This window comes from Doryrhamphus excisus, linkage group LG19 (assembly GCF_037039965.1).
Source record: "Doryrhamphus excisus strain RoL-2023G ecotype Guam linkage group LG19, RoL_Dexc_Guam_v1.1, whole genome shotgun sequence".
Lineage (NCBI taxonomy): Eukaryota > Metazoa > Chordata > Actinopteri > Syngnathiformes > Syngnathidae > Doryrhamphus > Doryrhamphus excisus.
Genome location: NC_136375.1, coordinates 12060939 through 12086256, shown reverse-complemented (window position 1 = coordinate 12086256; position 25318 = coordinate 12060939). Strand labels below are relative to the sequence as shown.

Sequence of the window (25318 nt, the reverse complement as noted above, 5' to 3'; positions counted from 1 at the left end):
AGTAGGTGTCATTGTAACAATTGTAAACAACAGGTAGTTTCGCTCATACACTTTCCATGGTGTCATGGCTAATCATACGACCTAATTCAAGGACAAGTTGTAAAGTTCTGAAAAATCTTAACAATAAGTGTTGCAAAGTGGACAAAAGTTGTTAAAGTTGTAAGGTTGCCTACCTGAGAGTGAGGGGGGGGGGGGGCTGAGCCGGGATCTTCCAGGCAGGTTCTCCGGTTCCTGTGTGACGTCACGAGAAATGGCGGACCAGGATGGCAGCGACGCATCTCCTCCCGCGTCCCAAGGTGAGTCCTCACATTGTAGAAACTTTGTTAAACTCCATAAAAGACCGCCGGTGTTTGTACTAAAACTGAATATATGGAAAATGGTCGGGGTTTGAGTTGTTATCGTCGAAGGAAAGCGAGCCGAAGTAAGAGTAGTCCGCAGCGCCGGTCACGAGAGGAGGATTAAAAAGCACCGAGCTACGAGACAGGTTGCTCCCTGTTTTTACTAAAAGGTGCGTTTTTATTTAAAACGTCTACAATGTACTCGCTTTTTACTTTGGACTGTGCAGTTGACAGATATTTTAAAGTGGCTGGTACACACCTGCCGCTGACAGCTCTTGGAGCGACTCGGCGTGAAGTGACAGGTGTCGCCTCGCCATTGCAGCCTCGATTTTAAACCGTCCAAGCCTTCGAGAACCGTCTTAAAATGTCATTTTAAACCCACATAGCCTAACTAATTCACCATTAGGGCTATTTTATCAAGTTTGAAGTTTGACTTCAAAATGTAATAACTTTATCGCCATTTGCACTTTACACCCTTAACACGTTACGATTAACATAACACCAATATTTTAAAGAAAAAGAAAAATGTCACTTGTTCTGTACACTACCTTTATACGAATATATGCAACGACCACCTTTCACCAGAGGAGTCGCCAAACTCACCAAACAAACACCTTTTTGCACTGCTGTATTTGTATAAGTTACACTTACACAGTGTTTAGATCAGTGTCCTACATAATTTTCAAACTATTTTCTATATGTTTTCCATGTGCTTTAAAGTCATACATTTTTGTAATTATCATTAAGTCTTGGTCGGACTTCCTGTTGCCATGTGCTGAATGTTTTGTGGACTTTAGCCATCATCCACAATCCTTATGTGAGACATAAACACACGTCTTTCTCTTTTCTGTGTGTTGTAAAGATGTAAAAACAGCCCTAAAGAAGCAGAAACGCGTAATGCGACGCACCTTTTCTACCTATAATCCTTTAGAAAAAAACTCCAAAACGCGCCAACAATGCTCTTTATGGGAGGACAATTGACAGGGGACTTCCTGAATAGAAAGATAGAAAGACTCATCCAACACAAAGTAAGTCAATACCCTAGGCATGCTGCTCATCCGACAGTATATTCTTACACATCATAAAGACATGTAAATTACTAATGAATAATGCGATGGACTTGATGAATGGCTAATTTCTTGTCCTACAGAAATTATCTGAAATTGTTGTATTGGCCAGCCACACTCTCAAAAGGCGTGATGAAGGTGTGTAGCCTGTCCTATCGGGTTAAAGTCTCCGTGTAGGATTACTGCCACTGTATCCTAGCAAGAACAAAGAACAGTGGGAGATTTTTAGTGACTGTTCATATTTGTTTAATGGTACAATATAGTCAAGGCACTTTGCAGAGCAATAATTAGGTACAGGCTTGGTGCAAATAACAAGCTTTATAGTCATTATGTCACCTTATGGTCTTTTAACATTGTTCTGTTGACATTAAAATGTGGGCCTTCCATGCTGGTTGTTTAATCTTAATGTTTGTTTTCTTGAGTAGACGTGAGCTTAGAGTGTAGTAGTATTGTACATGCACACGCCAATACAAACAGTCCTCATGTTTGCTCGTCTTAGTGGGCAAGCCACGAATGATACAGACAACTTTATGACCCTATCGTTCAGGCTCTCCTCTTTTATACCTGACCTATTGCAATTGAGACAACATTCAAAGCACACGTCTTCCCCAGTTGAAGTTGGATTTGCACATGCGGCGTCGTGAAATGGAATATCATGCAAATTCAACACAGGTTCAGCTACTGCAGCAACCCTGCTCATATATAAATATTGTCATTTTTAAAATGTGTCCTCCCTGTTTTGGGCTGTTATTATTTTTAATATTCTCAGTAAAAGCAGTGTCTCCCCTAGGGTTTTCAATTTTGACAAACACTGACACCAAATCAGGGACCCAAAAAATTTATGCAACCTCGCCAGTTGATTCTGATAACCGTCACATTTCATAAAAGACGTCAAGTGAAAGTAATAATCCAGAAAATCAAAGACACGCTCTGCTTCTTCCTACTGCTTTTCCAACAACTGTAAACATGTGATTTATTTCAATGGAACCTTGTTTTGCATGTTCAAATAAACATTATTACCATTACCATATCATTACAGAAATCCCTCATTTATCACGGTTAATTGGTTCCGGACCTGACCACGACAACTGAATTCCCACAAAATGGGATTCAATATTAATAAATTGAATATATTGAGACATTTTATGGCACAGAACACCTGATTACAATCTTCATAATATGCTGATATTGAAATATCAGTGGTATTTGAGAACCACTGGTCTACATGCATTTCACCTCTGCAGTCATGCAAAATAATTTGTAGTTCCGTTGGCTGCCTTTTCTCCTGTGTCACGGCTGCCCTTCTTTGAGCACCAGCATCCCTGCAGGAGTCAGGAAATTAAGAAAATAAGTTTCTTTAGCTTTAAACCCAGCTTGTCTTGTGGATTAAATCATTCTTTCTAAGCCAGACTGACCCACTCTTCCCTCTATCTATCTCTCTCCCACTCCTTTCCACGCTGGGTATGGACGTTGCACAGCGAGCATTTTTTCTCTCGTCGCACACTGTACTTTGTCCTTTGTACGTGTTTATTCATCATCTTCACTTGGAGTGTCTTGCACTTCCTGTCGCCTCAGCCAAAGTGCAGCAATATGCAGCCTGCAACAAGGGGACTGCTGCTAGCACCAGCTGCCTTGCATTCATGTTTACATTGAAGAGGATGCATTTGGTCGCCGTAGGGTAGGATGGCTCTGTTTAGCTAGCCAGGAGCTGGAGGGCTGCAATGCCAGTAAGTAAAAGGAGAGGACCAGGAAGAGGAGAGGGCTCCCAGAGACTGGGGAAGAGAGGCAGCCGCTCGGCCATCCCGGCGCTGTTCACCATCTCTGAGGAAGAGGAGGGACAGAGACGGAGACATGGTATCAGGAGGAAGACCAAAGGTATGAAGGCAGATGTTCTCAGTGAGGTCTTTGGGTACTCTCAAGATGTCGGTTTGTTGTTTCTTTTTCGGATGCAAATCTTCTCCGGGTGGCAGGTAGCTGACGGGCCGACAGATATCGCACACTTTGTGTACAGGAGGAGTTGACTGGACTGTATGCTGACATGGCAAGATTGAACGGGTCAACATAAGGGCAGCAGATGAGAGGGAAGGCGCAGCCCGATTCACACGGCTTGACAGTAATCAGAGAGGACACACGAGGCGCTTCATTGGATTACCTGTAAATAACGTTAACTTATAACAAGGAGTGGAGAGGTTATGGAATAAGGTTGTAGTATTACACATGGACTGTTAGCCTGACAGGTGTAATGACTTACTCACCTTCATTCTATAAAACCAAACCGTTTCACTACCAAGTGATTGATGTTATTGTTGTGGGTCCTACATGTAGTTGCTAGCATGTGGTGGTGATTTAGCGAGTCTTATGCTATCAAAAAGGCAAATTTTCAACATCAATACGTGTTGTTTATTTCTTTATTTATGCCTAAAACCATGAAGACTAGGTTGAGCACTGTTTGCCTTCTGTTGATGTATAAATTGCGCTCTTGAAAATGGTGCGCCACGGCATGAAAAGACCATGCTCTTTGTCAAGTAGTGTTTATGTCAATAGTATGCACAAGGCACATCATTCCCACATGGTATGCATTTCTCCAAGTTGCAGTTAGAGAATGTGCAAATCACTTTGGGCATTGTGATTAGTTATTAACACAAAATCACAAGGAGAGCCACAAAATTGCATACCACTGGAAGTGCATACGTCAGTGTGTATATGAGGCTTCAGAAGGAAGTGTAACAAAAGGGTTTCAGTGAGTGGATGTCTTTTATTCTAAGACACGACTCCTCTGGCTTTGCTGTATCCACGTGGGAGGAAGCGTTTGTGTGCAACTCACTTATACCATAAATAATAGAGGAGGGTCGACAAAGAGGCTGCAAGCAACAAGGGGAGGAGCGGTGCTCACAAAGCGATTTGTTACACACTTATACTTACCGGTACTTTAAAAAGTGTATCCCTTCTTTGATACTGTATTTGTGTCTGGGAAATATTAAGATGATGATCTTAGGTTGTACTTGCAGAGCGGGCACAGTGTCTGTTTACATAGAAACAGTGTTTTAACAGTGACTCATGTACTGTATGTATCAAATAATCAGATTGGTCATGGGGAAAAACTAAAACAATCTGGTAGAGTATGGTGTATTTATGAGCCTTGCATCTACTGTGTAGGAACCGTCCCTTCTCAGCCCTAATGGCTGTCTTGGGCCTGGAACAGGAAGAGTTGCCGCCGCTACTTCAATGTAGGCTGGAGATGACAGCTTTTAGCATTAGCATTAGCTTGGGCTAATCCTGTCAGGCCACAGGGAAGACAGCAGTGTGCTTGCTTGCTACCCGCCGGCCTTGACAGCACAGCATTAATCGCTCTCTCTTACCATTTAATCTGACTGCCAGTGAATGTAGCGAGATGAGGGAGGGGGTTGGGACGCACCCACGGGTTGGGGGAACGGGCAGATTAAATTGTCCCACTCCACCCCCCCGTCTCACTCTCCGTGTCTTGTACACAAACACAAATACATACAATATACACCAATGGACGAAGAATGGGGTTATGCTTAAGTCGACCCATGGAGTGTGATGCTGACCACAGCCTTTCCCACTTGTTTGGAATTTTCCATTTTTTGCATGATTGTCCTTGCAGCACCATGGACTTTGGATACGAGCTTCTCTTCAATTATGTAGGATGTTAGCAGGATGCAGGAATGTTGATATCGACCAGTCAGACTGACTAATAGGAGTGGGGAGCTTGCCAAGAGCTTCACTATTCCCAGAATCATACCTCTGGAATTATGATGCACACTCCAGGTAAAGTGCAGGTCTCCCAACATGTTTTTTGCAGTATACCTCTGCAGATTAATTGCATCATTTCTACCACACAGTGGGCAAGCTAGCATGTCCTTAAAATGATGGAGCCATTAGTAATATTTCATCCTGTATTTTCTCATTTTTATAGCCATTGTGTGTTTTTTCTGTGTTTCTGTCATTTAGAGCAGCATGGACAGAGCTGTCAAATTGAAGACAGCGTTTTTGTCATAATGATTATGATGTACTGTAATTAGGCCACTCGGCATAATCTCCCCATGGATTGTCCTAATTTTATCTGTACATTTTCTAAATGACAATAGTGGTGCCCTGTATGGATTGTGGCCAAAATGCTTTATGCTAGCATACAAGTAATACAGAATTGCTCAAATTTTTTTTGTCATTGGATGAATGGTCTGTGGCTTACAGACAATTAGTTGCTCAGTCCAGTGCTCCCTGGTAAAGATGCTTCGCTTGATGTCAGTCAAACCAATCTTCTGCAAATTTTACAAACATGTGCTTGTCGAACAACTGAAGATGTGCTGTCCAGATGTGCACACTTTTTGTGGAGCACATTGAGCCATATGAGAAATTTCAAGGCAGTCTGAGTTTAATAACAGCGCCGCCATGTGGTGTATGAGTAACACATCTGCTGGGCTCGAACACAGGACCATCAGAATGGGAGACGAGCGCCCTGACCGTTGGTCCAAAAGCCCCGACTGTGGACCCAGCCGGCATTCAGCGCAGCTCTTAAAGCCATGCACTTGCACAGCTGCACTGGCTGGCATCCGTTACATATGTGTCAGAAAAAGAATAGCACAGGCAACACGGTAGAGGTGCAAGTTTTGTTCTCAAGTTCACCCTTTTGTGTGTCAAAACAGAGCTGAATATCATTCACCTCACCTCTCGAGTGTCTGGTTTATCTACTCCTTGCAGTCCATACAGTAGCAGTCCCGCCTCAATGAGCTCATCTTTTGTTTGAAGAAAACGATTTTAGATGAAGGAATAGGATGACTAGATATCATTATAACTTGGCCCAGCCCAGCCTTTCCTGTTTTACCATGCATCGACATGAAACCGGTTCCAGTGCTGAGCAAGCACCCGAGGCAGTGTTGACGTGTTCGTACTCCCCTTAGTCGATGTTACACAGACACCGCCATGTTAATACCTTTAGCAAATTGTCCACAAGATCCTTGGGGGAATAAAACATTGGCGTGTGTTAGGGTGGGGATATCAGACGCTATTATTTGATTATTATTTGATCAACTTTTTATTTCAAGCGTTATGAAGAAGCTGTGTGGAAAAGAGTGACACAGGCTGAATAGTGAGGATTGAATTTAACTTTCTGGGTCAGATTAGTTACTTCAGAGGCCTTCCTCTCTCACGCTTTGCCACACATACCATGGCTTTTATTTTGCAGCTTATTTGGAGGCTATATCTACACTTTCTACCGCCAATCTCTGCACGGCAGGGCATGTGCTTCACATCCATGTCTTAGAAACTGATTTGTGAGTGCTGATTCACTGACTCCTTAGCCACACCAAGCTATTAATCAATAGCTAAGCACACTGGTCATAGTCCTAAATGCTCAACACAAGCAGGCTGAAGGCATCTTCATAGGTTGGACAGACATCACATGTCTGGGTCACACATTGTTTCACATCCATGTGTCGTTGCAGCGTCCTACTATCAATCGGACGATGGCAGAGCATCTCGGCCCGGCTCGTCTGCTTCTGGACAGATCTACTCACCCACCCTGACTTCCACGCCCACGCCCACTCGCACGGTCACCAGCACCAGCCCCAACAACCAAAACACTGCAATTAAAACAGGCAAGATGCACAAATAAACAGCCACCATACAAACAGCTGCACACCTCTCTGATGGCTCATTTTTCACGATTAATGATCTCGGGTCTTAAATCAAGTCAAGCTTAATCTAGATCAGTGGTTCCCAAACCTTTCTGCACCACCTCCTTTGGAATCTAAAAAACATATGTAAAATGATGTAAAAAAAACCAAAACAAAACAAAAAAACATGGAAGTAGCTACAGCCGGTTACTGGTTTGAAGATATGCCACATATGAAAATGTTCGTTTCAAAATTGCTAAAATAGTTTGTTATACGACCCTACATCCTAGTCATGAAATTATTATTTATTTAAGTATTGCTGAAATATTAAAAATCTATAAAACATTTGCAGCTTTATTAATGAAACTCTTGTGTTTGTGCTGCAGACTCTTTGCTCTTCAACAAAACCGATGAGCGGCTGAGGCTGGCCCGTGAGCGTCGAGAGGAACGTGAGAAGCAGAATGGTGTGTATTCTTGGTGTGTGTGTGTGTGTGTGTGTTGTTCATGTGTGAATATGTGGCTGCTTTAAAAGTTTGTCTTGGCCACAGCAGGCCTTGGATAAACCTGGTTGGTGTTTGAAGTGAACTGTTCATTATGTAAAGTCCAGCTAAAAGCCAGGAACCCTGTTGCCATAGCGCCCACATTACATAACATGCCGGGTGTTAAGAAGAGTGGTGGTTTTTTAGGGACTTGGTATACGCAAGACATACCATCTGACAAATGGGCGACGTGTTTGTGTTTACATTGTAGTTATGTGTATTTTGTATTTGTTGTCATAAATATTGGATGACAGTCAGATTGCTTTCCTATCGCTGTGAGAGCGGGCTGAGGGATTTGCTCTGTGTTTGAGCGCTAAAGCCAAGTCACATGATCTGCAGCTGACCCATGACACCGCTGCTTTAAGCCTGTGTGTGTGTGTGTGTGTGTGTGTGTGTGTGTGTGTGTGTCCATGTGGCATGTACCCTTTTTATAGTCTTGCATGATTTGATTTTTTGTTGCGTGTGTGTGCTTGCAACATCGGCCAGCCATCAAGGAGGCTGAGTGGCAGGCACGTGAGGAGCGGGCCAGGCAGCACTACGAGAAGCACCTGGAGGAAAGGAGGAGGAAGCTGGAGGAGCAGCGGCTAAAGGAGGAGCAGAGGCGGGCGGCCGTGGAGGAGAAGCGTCGACAGAAGCAGGAGGATGACAAGGTGATGATGACTCTTACCAAAACATCAGAGTCATTGTCTTCCTCTTCACTCATGACACAGCAGTTCCTCACTTTATGCTGTAAATTCATCCCAATTAAGTGAAATTGGTTAACTTCCGGAATCACTGCTTTTAAAATAAGTGGATCAATAATACAAATGGAATGTACAAAATGGCATTGTTAATAAAAGCACTCTTTCCCTGTTATTGTTTCCTTTTGAAGGTTCGTCATGAAGCGGTGATGCGGCGCACTATGGAGAGGAGTCAGGTGACCAGGCCGAAGACCAACCGCTGGTCCTGGGGTGGAACCCTGCCCCCCAACAGCCCTGGCACTCCCACCGGTATTACTGTCCAACACCCCACATTCACAAAACTTTAGCTCTCTTCCAACAGAGAATGTTTACACACAGTGTTGACTTTGAGGTCCCATTGAGAGCTTTGACATTTCTCTTGACTTTTCAGCCACTTTTTCCGGTGGTCAGAATGTTTAGGTTGCACAAACAGTATTGTTCTGCCATGTTTATGTTTGAAGTTGACATATCCGCCCACTCTTTCATCTCCCAGCCTGACTCTCAATCTGCCTCTCTTTCTTTCTATTCTCCTCATCCCCTCTTGGTCCAGGTTTTGCAGAGTCTGCTTTCCTCTATCCGCTCGACCTTGCCGGACTGGAGCACGTGCACGGTGCTTTCAGTCTCTCTCGCAGATACAGAATGATGTCCCAATGTGAATATCATAGCACCGTGTCAGCTAGCGGGCCAGCACTGCAGCGTTAGCAGCATATGTGCCTCTTAGCGCACATGTAGACCAGTGTGAATAGTTGCATCCACTGTGAACGTATATCCCAAGACTCTTTATTTTTAAATCTGATTGTAGCACTAATTTCACATTTCCCTCCTATAGCGACAATCCTAACTAATAGAATAGCTGAGAAGCCTTTTATACATCATTTATCTATATGCTTTGTCTACTTTTAGATGCTGACAGACGCTCGGTGTCCACCGTGAATTTATCCAAGCATCACGACCCTGTCATTACCAAGCGCCTGTCCTCATCCTCAGCCACACTCCTCCACTCACCCGATCGAGGTAAACCAAACGGCAAAAACTGGATTTTTAGGGTGCATTCACATGTTGTCATGTTTGGTTTGGTGAAAAGGAACACCAACGCTTTGGCTCTACTAGTAGGAACATGATCATCCGAGACCAAGAACCACTACATTAGTTCAGACATTGGACCCTTACTGTATCTCGGTTTTTCAAAAATTAATTAACAAATGATTGCTGTTTTGGTTTGGAATACAACCTAAAAATATGCGTATTTAAGCATCTTATTCTTGGCCGAACTTAAGGATTTTCAAGCATAAAAATGGCTAAATGAGAGGCAGAAGAAGCATTCTAATTGTGAATGTCGTATTCTGCATCGGCCACTTAGTGTGCACCAAGTGTCACTAATGTAAACGCAGTCTAAGCCACAGTATTCACCTGCGTGTACTTCCTACCCTAGGTCTGCTGATCCTCTTCTTTGTTTTGAGGAGAACAATGTTTTTCCACAGCAACACCTTGACTGTGTTTGTCCATCAGACACCATCATTAGTTGTGTATGACTTGAATATAATGTCCATATGTTGCTGACGCAGGGCTACAGATGAGAACAACCTCCTCACCTGCCATTAACAAAGCTCGGTCCAAATCCCGCCTATACCAGGGGACCGTCACCCTCCACAAAAACACAGGTGTTTTCATGGGCAGTAACTACAAACAAATGCTACGTAACAGATCACAGGCTGGAAACTGCACACATGTAAATTACATTGACGACAATCTTGTTGCTAAAATGATATTATTTGAACACATTAAAGGTTGTGTTCAAGGTTTCTTCCCTGGAGGGAGTTTTTTCTTGCCTCAGTCGCCAAGGGCTCACTTATGTGGAGTTTCAGTTGGTGCCGTGTTGGGATTTGGTGCTACATAAATACGTTGGATTGAAATGATAATAGATAGTTAATTTATCATACAATAAATGAAAGTGAACTTGATAATTTTGCCATGTGCATGTCCTTCTGTTTTTCTTGTCTCCTGCTTCCAAACTGGCAGGAAGAGATTTCACTCTGTGCGTTCGTTTCAGCATCTTGGTGCATCTAGAAGGACATAGAGTAACGTAGTAGAAATTAAATTACTGGATTGCAATATATTTCTTTTGTTTTCATTGAACTTTTCTTAAAAGTAATGTCAACATCTCTCATCACTTTTCTCAACGACAAACAAGTGCTGCTGTGGGCTGGGTGGGAGGTAGTCTTGTGACATAAAAAAAATGGATCTTTGTCTCCCACACGGTTATTCCTTTTTACAATAGGGTCATTTACAATTACATGCTGGTGCATCGTGGCTAATTATGCCATTTTGACAATGACCTTGCGACATCACATCACATACACTAAAAGGGTAAGCATCCACACCATTGTCTGCAAATAGTGTGCACACTTCCCAAAAGACATTGTATGTACAGTATGCATCAAATGGAACGTTCCACCACCGCCACATTGTGCCTGACCCCTTTCTCTAATCCCCTGTAGGATAATCTTTTTGTTTTTGTGGAAACACTCAATGTTGTCGTGTTTTTTTACCCAGCCACACATTTTAGCATCATAGAGTAAATCTGTGCAGTTTCCAGCCCATTACTGTCTTTACTGCCACCCTAAAACCTTCATTACAAAAGCAAGCTGATCTTTGCCTTGTCCTATGCATGCGGCTCATCAGATAATTAGGTAATAAGCTACAAATTGTGTATGACTCCATGAAATGCACAGTCTAGTAATTTGGGCTTTACTGCATATAAGCCTCCCACACTTGATTGATTTCATGCATTTTGAGTTCTCTGGTGTTTTTATGCACTTCTCTCCCTGCGGGCTGTTCACTTTAAGAGTTAAATGTGGTGCATGCAGGTGAAGGTGTCACACAACAGCACCGGCATGATGGCTTAGCTCGGGCTGCGATGGATGGGCAGTAGCTGCTTGACATCGTTTGATAATCTGCTTTGACTGACCGCTAAGCTAATGTGGTTCTTATCAAAACACCAATGCTCCCTGTGTGTGTGTGTGTGTGTGTGTGTGTGTGTGCGTGCGTGCGTGCAATCAGGCCCTCGCCGCCTTCCCCTGACGCCATGGGAGAGCAACGTGGTAAACCGTCTGCAGCAGCCCACACACTCCTACCTGGCTCGTAGCCGCAGTGCCATGAGTCTCACTGGAGAGCAAACAGGTACACAGAAAGCCTCGCCCCTCCCTCGCTGATTGGTGTATTGCTTATATTTTATATATTTTGTTCTCTTGAGCATCACAGTTTCCCATGTTAATCAGATTTGGTGCGACTTAAAGCATTAACACTGTCTGAAACTTCCTTCACCAGTCTGTATCAGGCACTCAAAGCCCTCACACACACTCATACCAACACACACACGCACACCGTAACACGTAAGCTGTTCAGGATGTAATTCCTAGCTGCTACATTGCCTTGTTTCCCAGTCAATGTCTCGCATTCCTTCTCATAATATGGTAACTTAGTATTGTCACTTATTAGTGTAACTTTTACATACCGTGATTACAAATGTATGCTTTTATTCGGTGTACTTTGTCTTTTTCATGTCTGTTGCTAAGTGTTTCTCTTCACTTGTTGCGTATTTACCGTATGTCCAAATTTTCCACTTTGCTACTCTTCTTTTGTTACAGAATATAGCATTTATTTTCCTCTGCTCTGCTTTGCTACAGCTCTGACTAAAAGCATGAACTGAACCTTCTCACCCCTCTCTCCTCAATCCCTCACTCGCTTATTCCTGCATGCGCCCTGCTATCCCATCTCCATACACCCGTCCCCCCCCACCTCGTACATCACCTTAGCCATGCCTGTGTGTCCTCGCTCAGTGTCCTGCCACCCCATGGGCTCCATGTCCTTCAAGGCCCTGCAGGCCCGCCCCCTCTCTCACAGCCGCAGCCACGAGAGGAGTCTCAGCAGAGAGACGAGCTCGTCCACGCCTGCCCGCAGGAGGACCACGGGGACAACACAGGTCACTTGGTCATACACCACATGGGTATCCTCTCTGGTGCACATGCAATAATCAGCCTTCAACTATTTTAAAGAAGTATCCCAAAGTAGTGTGTAGCCAGCTTGACTTTTGTTAGTATCCACATTTCAGCCATCTCTGGGTTTAATTTTATTTCTACGATGTGCAGTGGGCCTATTTTAAAAATGTTTTTAAAAAAAGCAAGCTGTGGGGCGCAGTTTGGACACCCCTTCCGCTAGTGGGAACACGCTGTTGTGTGTATCTTTAGCTTCAATGCTAATGAGTATGCTACTGTATGCATCTCTGGATAAGCGGGGCAAACAAGTGCGGGAGATGAAAGATTTTTCTCCAATTTGTCTGTAGGGACACATGTTACAGTTAAAATTTAGTTTAAATTTTGCATAATAAAGGGTGTTTAAGAATATAACGGTATCATACACACTATGGTTCTCTGTCACTAAAGTCCTTTGAGTCGAGATGAACAATTGATATTTGAATGTTAAAATGTCTCATACAGTCGCCACAGAAGAGTCGCGACTCTGTCAGGAAGTCATGGAGCAACTTGTCTGTGCCTCTTGGACCTGCCCTCACCTTACCTCTTAAAATGCGCACCTCTTCTCCGTCCAAAAGAAACGTCAAAGTAACAGCGCCCTCTCCTGGCAGGTAGAAGAAACACGCACTTGGATTGTTGCTGGCAGGTTTTATTTTGTACGAATGTTGTTTCAAAATAAAGGCGTTGTTCCTGCTACTAGGCCACCTCTGAAGCCCACAGGACGCCCTCCGACCCCCAAGATGCTTAAGTCTCCAGGGGCAGAGGACCCTGGAAATTTCCGCCCTGTCAGGGTGATGATGCCTGATGCTCAGCACCCATCTACGGCCACCAAAAACCAGGAAAAGGAGGACGAGCAGGTCCTCGGTCCTCCTCAGCAGCTGGAGCTCAAGAAAAGCAGCACAGAGCAGACGTCGACATCAACCAGCGGTGAGTTCTTTGTGGTCTCAGTTACACACCAGATGATGGCACTGTCATTTATCATTCATTCTAGAGAGCATAAGCAGTCCGCCCACCCAGAAAACCTCTGCCGGGACCACAGATCCAGAGGAGGCAAGTCGCATCATGGCCGAAAATCGGCGGCTGGCCCGTGAGCAAAGAGAAAAGGAGGAAGAGGAGCGGAGGCAGCAAGAGGAGCAAGCCAGGTATGCTACCACTTTGTGATAGTTAGAATCCTGAAGGGAACTTGACCGGAAAGTGTGTGTGTGTCTTTCTTCAGGTTAGCTAAGGAGGAGATGGCTCGTCGTAAGGCTGAGGAGCGAGCGAGAAGGGAAGAGGAGGCCCAGCGGCAGGCCGAGGAGAGGAGACTGAAGGAAGAGGAGGAGAGAAAGATGGAGGAGGAGAGGCAGCAGAAAGAGAGAGAAGAGGCAGATAGAGCCCAGAAACAGGTAGGATAAACCACGTAGTCGCATAACTTCACTGTTTTAAAATTGTACCTCTTATCTCAGAGAGAGGAGGAGGAGTCTCGACAGAAAGAGGAGGCAGAGAGGCTGAGGCAGGAGAGGGAGAAACACTTTCAGAAGGAAGAGGCTGAGCGGCTGGAAAGAAAGAAGGTGACTCATCTTATGCATCTTTAGCACATAATTCTGATTGACATGCATCCCTAAAAGACGCTCTTTTCAGCGTCTGGAGGAGATCATGAAGAGGACGAGACGGTCCGACACGACAGAGAAGGTAAATGTCACGCTGCAGTGAGCCCTACTCAAAATCTGACTCGCCTGTTTGGCCCCAATGCAAGTGGACTCTTAACAGGGATTAGTCATTATATTAGTAGATTGTATATAGATTGATGTATTGTCATATATTTTTCATTGTATGTTTTTTTAAGTAATGTAACTTAAAGGGAATTCTTATTAACTTTGACAGCCTCAGTTGTTAAATACTGTAGGATGTGGACTCTCTCAATTATTATCTGCTAGCAATTAACAGCCAGTCCTTTTTGTGGTTTAGGTGAATAAATACCCTGGCTATAATTAGAGCATTTACGTTATGTAGTTATGTTGAAAGGTCAGACCAACCAACATCAAAACTTCTTTGGCAGAGGTACCAATGATGAAATATATTGTTGGATGCTGAGTTTTCTTTTCGTCTCTAGAAAATCACGCCCAGTAAGAACAGGGACAGCACAGGTAACACAACACAATCTCTGAATCTTATTCTTACAACCCATGCATTAGCATTATTCATCATTTTCTTTCTCCTTTCACCATCAGCGGGTGCCGCCTCTCCTGTCCCATCTGAAGGAGCACCGTTTCCCACCCCGCATAGTAACGGCAACAGAAGCCCACCAGACCCCATCATGAACGCCAGCACCTCCACACCTCCTATGCAAAGGTACGCACACATACACAGTAACTCTGTCTTTGTCCACTGCTAAAAGATACTCATCATGTCTCAGGGAGAACGGTGAGCTTGACGAGGTGATGGAACTGCCTCCGCATTCCAGATTGACTCCTCCTAATAAAGGCGAGGAGGAGGAGGAGGAAGATCAGCAACAGCAGCAGGGAGAGGTCATCACCTTCAGGGAAAACGGACTCCCAAAGCCTCTGAGTGGCATGGACGATATTTCGGTCCAGCAGGGAGCAGGTTAGGTTTTCATTGTTTTTTTTTACATTTGATAGTTTTTGCCGACAGGTTCTCTTAATCTAAAAAAATCTACAAAACTCCTTAATCTCCGAAATTCACCTTACCATGACATTTTGGATCACGGGAAGAGAAGAGGGACGGCCCTTTTTTGTTCCCCAGTGTACAAACAAGGTTCCCCAGTGTACAAACAAGGCAAGTTATATTCAAGTTGTATTCTGGCCAATTGGCATCAGTAATGTTATATTGATGAGACGTGACGTTAGATTAGCATGTAGTCAGCCATGGCATGTCCGACACGACATAGTGTCTTCTGTGTCTTACTTAGTCCTTCCTCCCCACACTGAAACCGTTTCTAAATTAATAAACTGGAGGCTAATTAGTTAGCTCAGTCACATGCTTAAAATGGCAGCCATCTTGTGTCCCTGCAATGATCCCCTCGCCTGTGCATTACAATTGAGCAATGTGTTGCAAAGAATAAGTGTAAAGGTGAGTATCGGGTTGTTATTCCGTGCCTATAGGGCTCTAATGGTTAAAACATATTTAGAAATGTTTTTCCATGCTCCAAGTATGAAAATATTCCATATAATAATATTGACTAGTGATGTATATTCCAGCTCTTTTTAGACAGCAGGTTCTTTTAGCTCCCAAGATTTTTTTGTCTTAATTTATTACCCAATTATGTGTATTGTGTAAAAAAAAAATAGAATAATAAAAAATACATATAAAATGTTTATTTTTAAAATTCTCAATGAACAAAAAGCAAAAAATATCGGCTCCCCTTTGACTCTGGAGTGACTCGTGCATTGGTAGTCTTGATTGTCTTCATTTCCTCCATCCTCAGACGTGGCCTGATGGCATCATCGGACGACGTTATCCAGCCACAGAGAACCAGGAAGAAAAACTGTTTGATCGCGGAGAATTAAGTGGAATCAAAGAAAGGCGGTCTTTCTCCGACTTTGATGACCCCTTGCAGAGACCCGACACGACAACAAGCTTCCATTTTTTTTTCCACCCAAAGATGGTGACTGCAAAGTTTGCCCCAATGAAACATCTCAGGAGAGGATGGTTTCCCCTCACATGATGATTGAGGCAGGATCTTTTTTTTTTCTCCCCCCGTTTTGAAATAACTGTCAGATGAGCTGTAAAGTACATATGAAAACTCAAGGTGTTTTCCTTCCTTTGACAGTCTGCTTGGCAACAGGACGATTAGGACTGTCACTTGTGTTATTTTTGTTACAGAAAGGTGGAGAACAAGTCAGTGACTTCCCACGCTGGAAAGGTGTCTCATGTAACATACTTATGCTGCACCTACAGCGTTGAAAAGTAGAGATTATCCACAGTTGGACCTCCGCAGTTTAAGTTAAAGATGAATGAAAACCTGAGCTCAGAAACTGAGCTTCAGGGTGAGTACTACTGATTTTTTTTTTTTAGTTTATTTAATGAATCTACTCAAAATCTGAACCCTGATATTCTGTTCAGGTAGCAAAGCAAAACATCTGCTTGGAGTTTAGTTTCCTTTCAATGGTTCAGCTCAACTTTGAACCCCGTCAGATCTGCACGCCACCACCGTATAAACCAGTCCGCTCTTATTACAGTAATGCGTCATTCTGTAGTAACCCCTACTGGTGATTATTTTGGAACAAATGCTGCTATATGGGATGTTCTGTTGCCGGGATTGTCCAATCCAGTACTGCAGTACTGCCAACATGCTGTTTGGTAAGACAACGGAGCTCACAAATTCCAGTAAACAACATTGTACCACAGCTACTCTATAAATAATGTATAAAAGTCAATATATTTTACTATAAGAACGACCACAGTTTAAGTGTATTTGGTGATAAAATAAATCTTTGACATGATTACCTTTTTCCGCTGATGACGACTACTCATTGTTTGCAAAGAACTACTATATAGCTTCTAGCAAAAGACTTATTATATTCTAGAAGCCTGACTTCCTCATATATGTAGTGGCCTGAGCTGTTAATGTACTCAACTGCAGAGAGTGCTTGGTGTCTTTTAGGGCTGCAAAAGTGATCAAAAAGTCAAAGAAAGGTGAATATTTGAAATGTGTTGAAGACATTTAAAGTAAATATTTACAGGAAACAAATCAACAGATCAAGTCAAGCTTTGAGTTCCAAGCAAAAACAAACATCTGAATCCAATCATCTACGCACATACTTTGTGTAGATCATTCCAGGGGATCGTCCCTTCGGAAAGTAGACCAGGACTCTTTTCACCAGTAGAACGTCTTGGTGAGGAAACTGGCGGCGGCGTTGAGCCAGCTCCCGCTTGCGTCGTCCTTGGCGGCAGTGCGAGACACGGCGCGGTCCACCTCCTTCTCTGGGCTCTCCTCCTCCTCGGGGAGGTAATTTGGCAGGGCTGAGTTTTGCGGCACCTCCGCTCCAGAGGGATTCAGAGGGATGAAGACCTTTAAAGAGAGAACTGTGCATGCTTATTATGCAAAATGATGTTTTAATGATGTTTAATGATGTTCTGCCTTTTGAAAGAAGAGGTACTCCAATTGTTGATTATGAAGTTCACGATGTCATAAAGGGAAGACTTCCTTCCTCGAGCTACACATCTTAAAATAAAGGCCACTGCTCCAACTATGCATCAGTGGATTACACCCAAACAGGTTAGTAGCATGATGCCATGATGCCTTTGAGCCTGACCCACCTCTTCTCCTGCCTCATTCTTCACCACCTGTTGTGCCGACAACACCTTGGTGTCCGCAATGGCAGAAGCAAGGCTCTGCAAAAGTAGAAACATTTGTTTTTGTTACACCACTCCCAACAAACGCATGCAAGGTGGTACCAAAGACAGAAGTGCCTTTCACCTCAGTGGGCAAGTCGGACCGAATGCGTACAGTACATCTCTTTGACGCCATCTGAAAAGTGAAGCTGATGACTCCTCGGACCTTCAGCAGAGCCTCCTCGCACAAGCCCCGATGGTCCTTTTGTGAGACACAAGACACCTGTCACCACATCAGGTGTTAATCACGCATCACATGTTGGGTCTACTCACGACGCTGTCCAGGCCCTGAATGTGCAATGTGACACACTTGGCTTTCTTGTTGGACGAGTTAATGAAGAACTGTGACTTCTTTCTCCTTTCTCTCTCAGGTGTGCGATGTACAGGAAGAGGGGGTGCAGTCAGAATTCCATACACCTCCTGGGCCAAGCTGGTGATGTCCACGGACAGGTCGTCCCTATGTGAAGTAATCGTCACAAAACATCAAACACTTTATTTCAAATCACCTACAGTATAAAGTTACCAAAAACACTAAGCTCGTATTTGAGAAAATTACATGATCAACTAGAAAGGGGCATAATGTATCCCACTATTCATTTATTTCTTTATTTTTGGAATATATTTCAGTTTTTAAAAAAGCATGGCTTTTATTGGTGTTTTTAAGAATATTGTCTATCCAGTGAAAATGCTATATTGCGTAGTTATGGAGTTTTGTGAAGTTAGTCAAAGGACGTATTACTATATTCTGTGGATTTGTTTGTATGTAAGTCAGCAAAAAATGTTCTTTGTGCTCTGAAAGAAAATACTAAATCACAAAATTGAGAGGGGCATGCTTTTAATTGAGCAGCAGTTACTTGTAACCATGACCTAATTTCTATTAATTAATTACGTAGTATTTGTGTCTAATGCTATAAAATGTTTAAAAATGTAACAAAAAAATGCTTCCTTCTATAATTTATTTAATTTCATTAAATTTAAAGATTTAGATTATTATTTGTAATTGCTATTATTTTATCACTGGCTTGTTTGCACAGGGAGGCTAAGAGGTAAATGTACAACTTTATTGAACTAAAAAAAAACAATCTGAAATAACTGCCACATTTAAAAGGCTGATGGAATAACTGCAACATTTAAAAGGCTGATGTTAACTTACAATGAAAAGAAAAGCACATCCTCTTGGCTAAAGTAACAATGTACATAAATACACTAATTGTCCTCACCTTCCCATGAGGTTCTCCAGGCTGACCATCATCCCAAGTTCATTCTTCATAGACGGAATGTTGGTGGATAACTCTGCCAAGTAGCGGAGGGTCTAAAAGGACGAAAATGGTCCACATTTTCACGAGTGTACATTTGTTGTGTAACAAGGGTATGATAATGTTTTGTTTTACCTGCAGAGTTGCAAGCAGCACTTCCGGGCTCTGGTGGTCCAGAAAGAGAACCAGCCCGGGGAGACAGCCTTGGTCCTGTACGATGGCCTCTCGGTTCTGGGGCTCGGACGCCAGATCCCGTAACTGGCTCACCACCGATAGTGCGTCCATCATCTTTAATAACTACCCTAAGACACACGCAGCAGTTAATTCATGCATTACTACTGTTTATGACGTTATCTTTCAGGGTACCGGATGCTAATGCTATAGCTATCTTACCAATCTACTTTTACCACTCACAAAAGCAGATTAACTGCCTAAAAGACAACAATGCTGAGTAGTCGGTGTAAGTAAATATGATATTGTGATTTTAATGGCGTGAAGATAATCAGTGATGTTAGTTTTGTCATATTTTCTTACCCAGGAGAAAAGCAGCTCGTGGCTACAAATACAAATTTGGGGTCACTAGCTGTTGGTGGAATGCGATTGGTCCATGCAGCACTAATACCCTACAGCGTCAGCTCATTCTATTGGCTGCTTTTATGTCGACCAATCATAGAAAAGTTTACTATTACGAGTTCTATTTGACTTTATAGCGACTTCCTCATCTCCAACGCTTGCGAGAAGAAACTTTTATTTCCATTTTCAGTACGATTTAATACTTTTGCCACAATGAAGGTTTTATAAGGGTTCATCATAACTAGAAGGTGAGTCGATAATATTTTTCTTTGTTTCGATCTCGGCGGAGCTTTTACTCACATGGCCAGGGCTGATTTCATTTTGCTACGCTCTTAAACCTGGTTCAAGTTGTCACTGAACATGTAGTAAAAACATACAATACAAACATAAGAAGAGTGCATTTTCAACTTAAAATCTCAATCAAAGGTTCGCCTCGTATTGCAACAACGTTTCAGTTTGTGCTGCGTTCATGTGACATTTTAAAGTAAAGTAAAGATGACTACTACTCTCTTGACGTCACTCGGCTCATGCTGCACATAAACTGCAAGTCAGCTTCACCGTTTTAACTGAACAATGGGTGATTTGTAACATTTCTTTTGTTTGTTTTAACAGGTGTGATGAATGTGACTTAGGAGGTAAAGTCACAGTGCTGCTGTCCTCCCACGGAGTCACCAACAAGAGCCAGACAAGAGCTTTGCAGGACACAACCATCAAGAACTCCCAATGGCTTTGCTAGAGGATGTAGTGGATGTGCTGCGCATGGTGCTGGAGTACTTTGGAGTACCTCCGGAAATGGTGAGTGCTCACCACACTTTCACATGGGATTATTAATGGTCAAAATGAATGTTTGTGTTGTGTTTTTGTTTGTTTCACTGTTGAGTAGCTTGTCCCTGTGTGGGATAGTCCTCTTTGTGGACAGTATCGCAGTATTGTGCGAATGATCGGCTCCAATCTGCCTCTGACGCCCACACCACGGGTCTACTTTCAGGTATGCAAAACTGATTCAATGTGTTTATATCCACATTGGGCAAAAACGGTATAGCCATAAACACCTTATTTTTTTATATGTAATAAACATTGACAATTTTAATCCATAATAATTCAATGTATTTTTACAATTAATAATAGTATTTTACATATTTAGCATAATGGTGTATTTCTTATGTCCAAATTGTGCACCTCAGATCCCACTCCTCAGCTCCAGGCCCCAAGGATATATGGATGTCGCTGCAGATACGCCTGCCATCCCATCATTTGCTGATGTTCGGTGGGTGCTTGAGGACGAAGGGGAGAGTTTTGCCAAAACCAGGTATGAACACACTGTAACCACCAACATTGATCATTTATTCATTGACTGGGTGTTCTTTTGTCTTCCTTCTTGTTTGGCTTTACAGGACCCACCTGCCACCAAAGAAGCAAAACGCAGCGGTGAGTCGAGATATGAGGAAACGCCCAAGAGGACTACTGAGGGGAGTCGGGCGTTTTGGACAGAAAACGGATCCTGAAGCCTTGAAGAAGATCACGGCGCTGGAGGGCGAGCTGCTGAAGCTGCGAGCTCAAATAGCCATGATTGTTAGCACCGCCCCAGCCCCCGGTACTTCCAGGGTTCCCACAGGTTGAGTTTTGAAGGGAAGTGTCAGCTGAGGCCGTTTCTTTCCCCTCCTAGGTCTTGCTGAATCCCACAATCCCAACATCACACCGCTGATGTCACCTGTTCCGGCACCAGCTCTCACATCCACACCTTGCTATGCTCCACCTCCTCCTCCACCTCCACCACCACCACCACCATGTCCCAGTTCCTCTACCGAAACATCGTCTGTCGTGGAACTGATCCGACGGCGCAAGTGTCAAGGAAAAGACGGGGACAAAGCCCCTGCCAACTCCACCATCAGCCGTGTCCCCTCTATGTTGGACGTCCTCAAAGACCTGAATCAAGTGAAACTGCGAGCTGTGGAGAGGTGTGACTTCATATTGTCTTCACATGCTTAGCTTGGACACCCAATGGAATGCTTATGTTTGTACGGTGATGGGACATCAACTGCTAAATGGTCACCTGTGTTGCAAAGTTGGACTTTTTAATGATGATGTAAAAGTAAGATATGTCCCTAAAGCCTCTTTATGTGAGATACACCTCATACATACCACCTCTGATCCTACTGCTAAGCAAAATAAGAAAACAGGCTTCTCTACACATCTTGAAATGCAGCCATTAGCTGCAGTACACTTCGAGTCCTCGTCTGTGTTGTTTATAAGCTATCCTCTCTGACACTTTCCACTTTATTTCCATCCTTTGTTGTTCCTCCTTGTTCCTTGCAGATCACCGGGTGGCACGCCAGTGAGTCGAAGGCAGAGCAAAGGGGGCACGCCAACGATGAACGACCCAGCGAGTCTGATCGCCGAGGCCCTGAAGAGGAAGTTCGCCCAGCATCGCCACAACTCCTCCGAGGACAAAGAGAATTCCCTGGAAATCTCGCCTTTTAGCAGCCCAGACACGGCCAAGGTTTGTTTATCACTCCTTCACTCCTTCTAATTTTTTTTCAATTATATATTTTTTAAATATTGATTAACAATAGTTTTGCCTCTTGTGATTATTTTTTTTGTCAATACATAATCGGTCCTGGAGGTGGCTCTCCTCAACTGAAATATAATAAACAGGAAGAACATGCTGTTTTTGTTTACCTTATTGTGCGTGTAAAGAGATAATACTGTATAAATATGTCAACTTTCTCTCTTGGCATTGTTTGCAGACATTTCAGCAGGCGAGACGCAGCCGGGGGTTTCTCCACTCATGATCCCGTCAACCGACAGATCGGTACTGTTTTTGTTTTTTTTTTCACTTTGAGGACCTTTGGCCTGGCAGTAAGAGAAATGATATGTTCCTTGAAACAACTTTTTGTTATTTTGTACATCAGAGTTTGTACTGTGTGTTTGATGTTGTGTGTTTGGATAAAAAAAACAAAATTTCAAAGGACATCTTTTGTCATACTTACCATCGACAGATGTAGAAACATCGGACTGGCCAGTCTCTGCTTCCGGATTGGATTCAGGATCTAACGTATATGGCTTCTATGTTAAAAGCCGACATTTTAAAAAGATAAATAGCCGTTTATTATCAACTCCTATACTGCAGCTAATGGCACAAACTGGAACTCCTTTTTAGTACTCGCTAGTGTGACCAACCACAGCGGAGAGGGCTTGCCTGGTGGGGTGGGGGTGGGGGGGATTTGTGTGGAATACTGTGGAACTGACCGTTTTCACAGGAACCACGAAATCCAAAGAAATACACCTGAATAGGTGCAGATTCTGGAAGAACCATAAAGCTTTGTGTGCTGGTTATCGTGCGTAACTGCTCCATAGGGGTCCACAACAAAATACAAAGGCCCGAAAAATTTGCACAATAGATCCCCTTTAAAAGTACATTTGTGCAAATAACGCCCCCCCCCCCCTTCAAATGAACATCTTACTCTTTCAATACATATTTTAAAAGTGCATTTGTACAAATAGAGGCCTCATCTCAAATAAACACCTTACTTTTGGACGTTAATACATATTTTAAAAGTGCATTTGTACAAATAGAGGCCTCATCTCAAATCAACACCTTACCTTTGGACGTTAATACATATTTTAAAAGTGCATTTGTACAAATAAAGGCCTCATCTCAAATCAACACCTTACCTTTGGACGTTAATACGTATTTTAAAAGTGCATTTGTACAAATAAAGGCCTCATCTCAAATCAACACTTTACCTTTGGACGTTAATACATATTTTAAAAGTGCATTTGTACAAATAGAGGCCTCATCTCAAATCAACACCTTACCTTTGGATGTTAATACATGTTTTATAAGAGCATTTGTACAAATAAAGGCCTCATCTCAAATAAACACCTTACCTTTGGACGTTAATACATATTTTAAAAGTGCATTTGTACAAATAAAGGCCTCATCTCAAATCAACACCTTACCTTTGGACGTTAATACATATTTTAAAAGTGCATTTGTACAAATAAAGGCCTCATCTCAAATCAGCACCTTACCTTTGGACGTTAATACATATTTTAAAAGTGCATTTGTACAAATAAAGGCCTCATCTCAAATCAACACCTTACCTTTGGGCGTTAATACATGTTTTATAAGTGCATTTGTACAAATAAAGGCATCATCTCAAATAAATACCTTACCTTTGGACGTTAACACATGTTTTATAAGTGCATTTGTACAAATAAAGGCCTCATCTCAAATAAATACCTTACCTTTGGACGTTAACACATGTTTTATAAGTGCATTTGTACAAATAAAGGCCTCATCTCAAATCAACACCTTACCTTTGGACGTTAACACATGTTTTATAAGTGCATTTGTGCAAATAAAGGCCTCATCTCAAATCAACACCTTACCTTTGGACGTTAATACATGTTTTATAAGTGCATTTGTGCAAATAAAGACCTCGCTTCAAACAAATATATTTAACATGTTTTTAATACACAAAACATCCTTTAAATCAAATATTTATATTAATATTTGAAAGGATGTCTGAGTCGTACACAATAAATAAAATAATATGTATAAAAGTATGATAATTATATAATATAGTGTTATTGTAGTCGTTGCGTGGTGCCTCAGGTCTCGGTGGTTCCACGACCTGATCGAGCACACAAAGAAAGAGAAAGTGCGTCAAAAGTGTGGATTTGCTTCATTCCAAGCTCTTTTGTTGGGCAAAAACTCACCATGGGGAATGTTTCATCACCGTATACTACGACTGCTGGTTGTCCCAACGGGTTGTCTGTGCACTCGATAGACAGCTACACACGAGGAAAAGAAACGCTTAAGTACAACTCAGGAATATGACTAACAACACGATATGCTAGATGAGTACCACTGAAAATGTAACCTGTTTCGCTTTTACACAACTTTCACAATGAATCAAGCTTACATGTGGAGCTTTGTCTTCGCTCGTTGACTCCATGTTGCTTTTTATTGTCATGTGACAAAATCCGATGACGTACAGGTGGCTGTGATTTTGTTCTTAAAATGGCCACCGTCATATACTGTTTCTTACTTTGACCCCAACAGAACCAAACCTCATTTCTTCATGGCTCATTATTCAACTGGTGTTGCCAAATAAACAGCATTGAAAATACCATAAAGAAGGAAGGCTTACCTCTTGTCTTTAACACTTTTGTGGATGACTTTCCCTCCAGGCAATAGTACTCCAGCACCGTGTACAAATGACGAAGTAACGTCCGTCAAAAATATTCGCTTACTTAACTGGCGCCCAATGCAATCTCACTTCTGTATTTGCAGCTCTGCATCTGCCGCCCATCTCTTTTGGAGGAAATAAAACCAAGAACATAAGCTGCAAAAAACAACCACATGCGTGGAACAAACAAGAACATGATTTCCTTACTGAGAAAGACACCTTCAGATGTGTTTCCACCACCTTCAAATTAAACCTGCTGATGTTGAGCTAGGCTTACTTCCTTGCCAGCCCCAAACGTCACCTGGAATAACCTGCTTCAATAATCCAGTTGGACTATCTTACACTTGCATTTATCTTTAAAAGGTATTTGGACCGCATAGTTGTTCACCCAACCTTACTTTGTCGTTCAATATGACACTGTAAAGTATTTTCTCTATTTGACTAAACTAGCTTGATATCAAGCCACTGATTTGGAAGGAAAATCCCTTTCTTTGCATTCATAAAGTCCATATATGCTTTTACTGTGTGTTTAAGAAGTGGGTGTTTGAAAACAGAAGTGCTTCCTCTATATAGAGGATCTTTGACTAGTGTTTATTCAGCACTCAACCCCTTACCACATTTGATGTA

At 42.7% G+C, this 25318-nt stretch overlaps 3 protein-coding genes and 1 long non-coding RNA gene across 16 annotated transcripts; 2 read left to right on the top strand and 2 right to left on the bottom strand.

Moving 5' to 3' along the window:
• Positions 1-210: 210 nt before the first annotated feature.
• Positions 211-17508, top strand: map7b (microtubule-associated protein 7b). Of its 11 annotated transcripts, none has more exons than XM_058056698.2 (20): positions 211-296; positions 6871-7023; positions 7428-7505; positions 8067-8230; positions 8452-8569; positions 8850-8951; positions 9203-9313; positions 9865-9960; positions 11360-11479; positions 12115-12281; positions 12796-12941; positions 13031-13257; positions 13322-13472; positions 13547-13715; positions 13776-13880; positions 13951-14001; positions 14423-14456; positions 14541-14661; positions 14726-14913; positions 15755-16894. In XM_058056698.2, exons 1-20 carry the CDS (start codon positions 251-253, stop codon positions 15763-15765), a joined length of 2358 nt encoding a protein of 785 aa, XP_057912681.2. In that variant the 5' UTR covers positions 211-250; the 3' UTR covers positions 15766-16894. The 11 variants fall into 11 exon arrangements, with proteins under 11 accessions (XP_057912681.2, XP_078654990.1, XP_057912677.2 ...); XM_058056694.2 differs by lacking the exon at positions 211-296 and adding an exon at positions 2913-3280 and having other exon boundaries at positions 12139-12281; positions 15755-17508; XM_058056693.2 differs by lacking the exon at positions 211-296 and adding an exon at positions 2913-3280 and having other exon boundaries at positions 15755-17508.
• armc1l (armadillo repeat containing 1, like) lies at positions 16980-19532 on the bottom strand. Of its 2 annotated transcripts, none has more exons than XM_058056748.2 (7): positions 19455-19532; positions 19056-19217; positions 18885-18976; positions 17938-18121; positions 17750-17866; positions 17590-17664; positions 16980-17341 (listed from the first exon to the last, which is right to left on the bottom strand). In XM_058056748.2, exons 2-7 carry the CDS (start codon positions 19206-19208, stop codon positions 17147-17149), a joined length of 816 nt encoding a protein of 271 aa, XP_057912731.2. In that variant the 5' UTR covers positions 19209-19217; positions 19455-19532; the 3' UTR covers positions 16980-17146. The 2 variants fall into 2 exon arrangements, with proteins under 2 accessions (XP_057912731.2, XP_078654991.1); XM_078798865.1 differs by having other exon boundaries at positions 19056-19223; positions 19457-19517.
• mtfr2 (mitochondrial fission regulator 2) lies at positions 19044-22474 on the top strand. Of its 2 annotated transcripts, none has more exons than XM_058056743.2 (8): positions 19044-19195; positions 20106-20288; positions 20377-20481; positions 20678-20802; positions 20888-21087; positions 21160-21451; positions 21810-21993; positions 22241-22474. In XM_058056743.2, exons 2-8 carry the CDS (start codon positions 20217-20219, stop codon positions 22283-22285), a joined length of 1023 nt encoding a protein of 340 aa, XP_057912726.2. In that variant the 5' UTR covers positions 19044-19195; positions 20106-20216; the 3' UTR covers positions 22286-22474. The 2 variants fall into 2 exon arrangements, with proteins under 2 accessions (XP_057912726.2, XP_057912725.2); XM_058056742.2 differs by lacking the exon at positions 19044-19195 and adding an exon at positions 19579-19741.
• Positions 22475-23940: 1466 nt separating this feature from the next.
• On the bottom strand, positions 23941-25000 carry LOC131107086 (uncharacterized). Its single transcript, XR_013630407.1, has 4 exons — positions 24899-25000; positions 24653-24816; positions 24219-24293; positions 23941-24133 (listed from the first exon to the last, which is right to left on the bottom strand). It is a non-coding gene; the product is annotated as an uncharacterized LOC131107086 (long non-coding RNA).
• Positions 25001-25318: the final 318 nt, after the last annotated feature.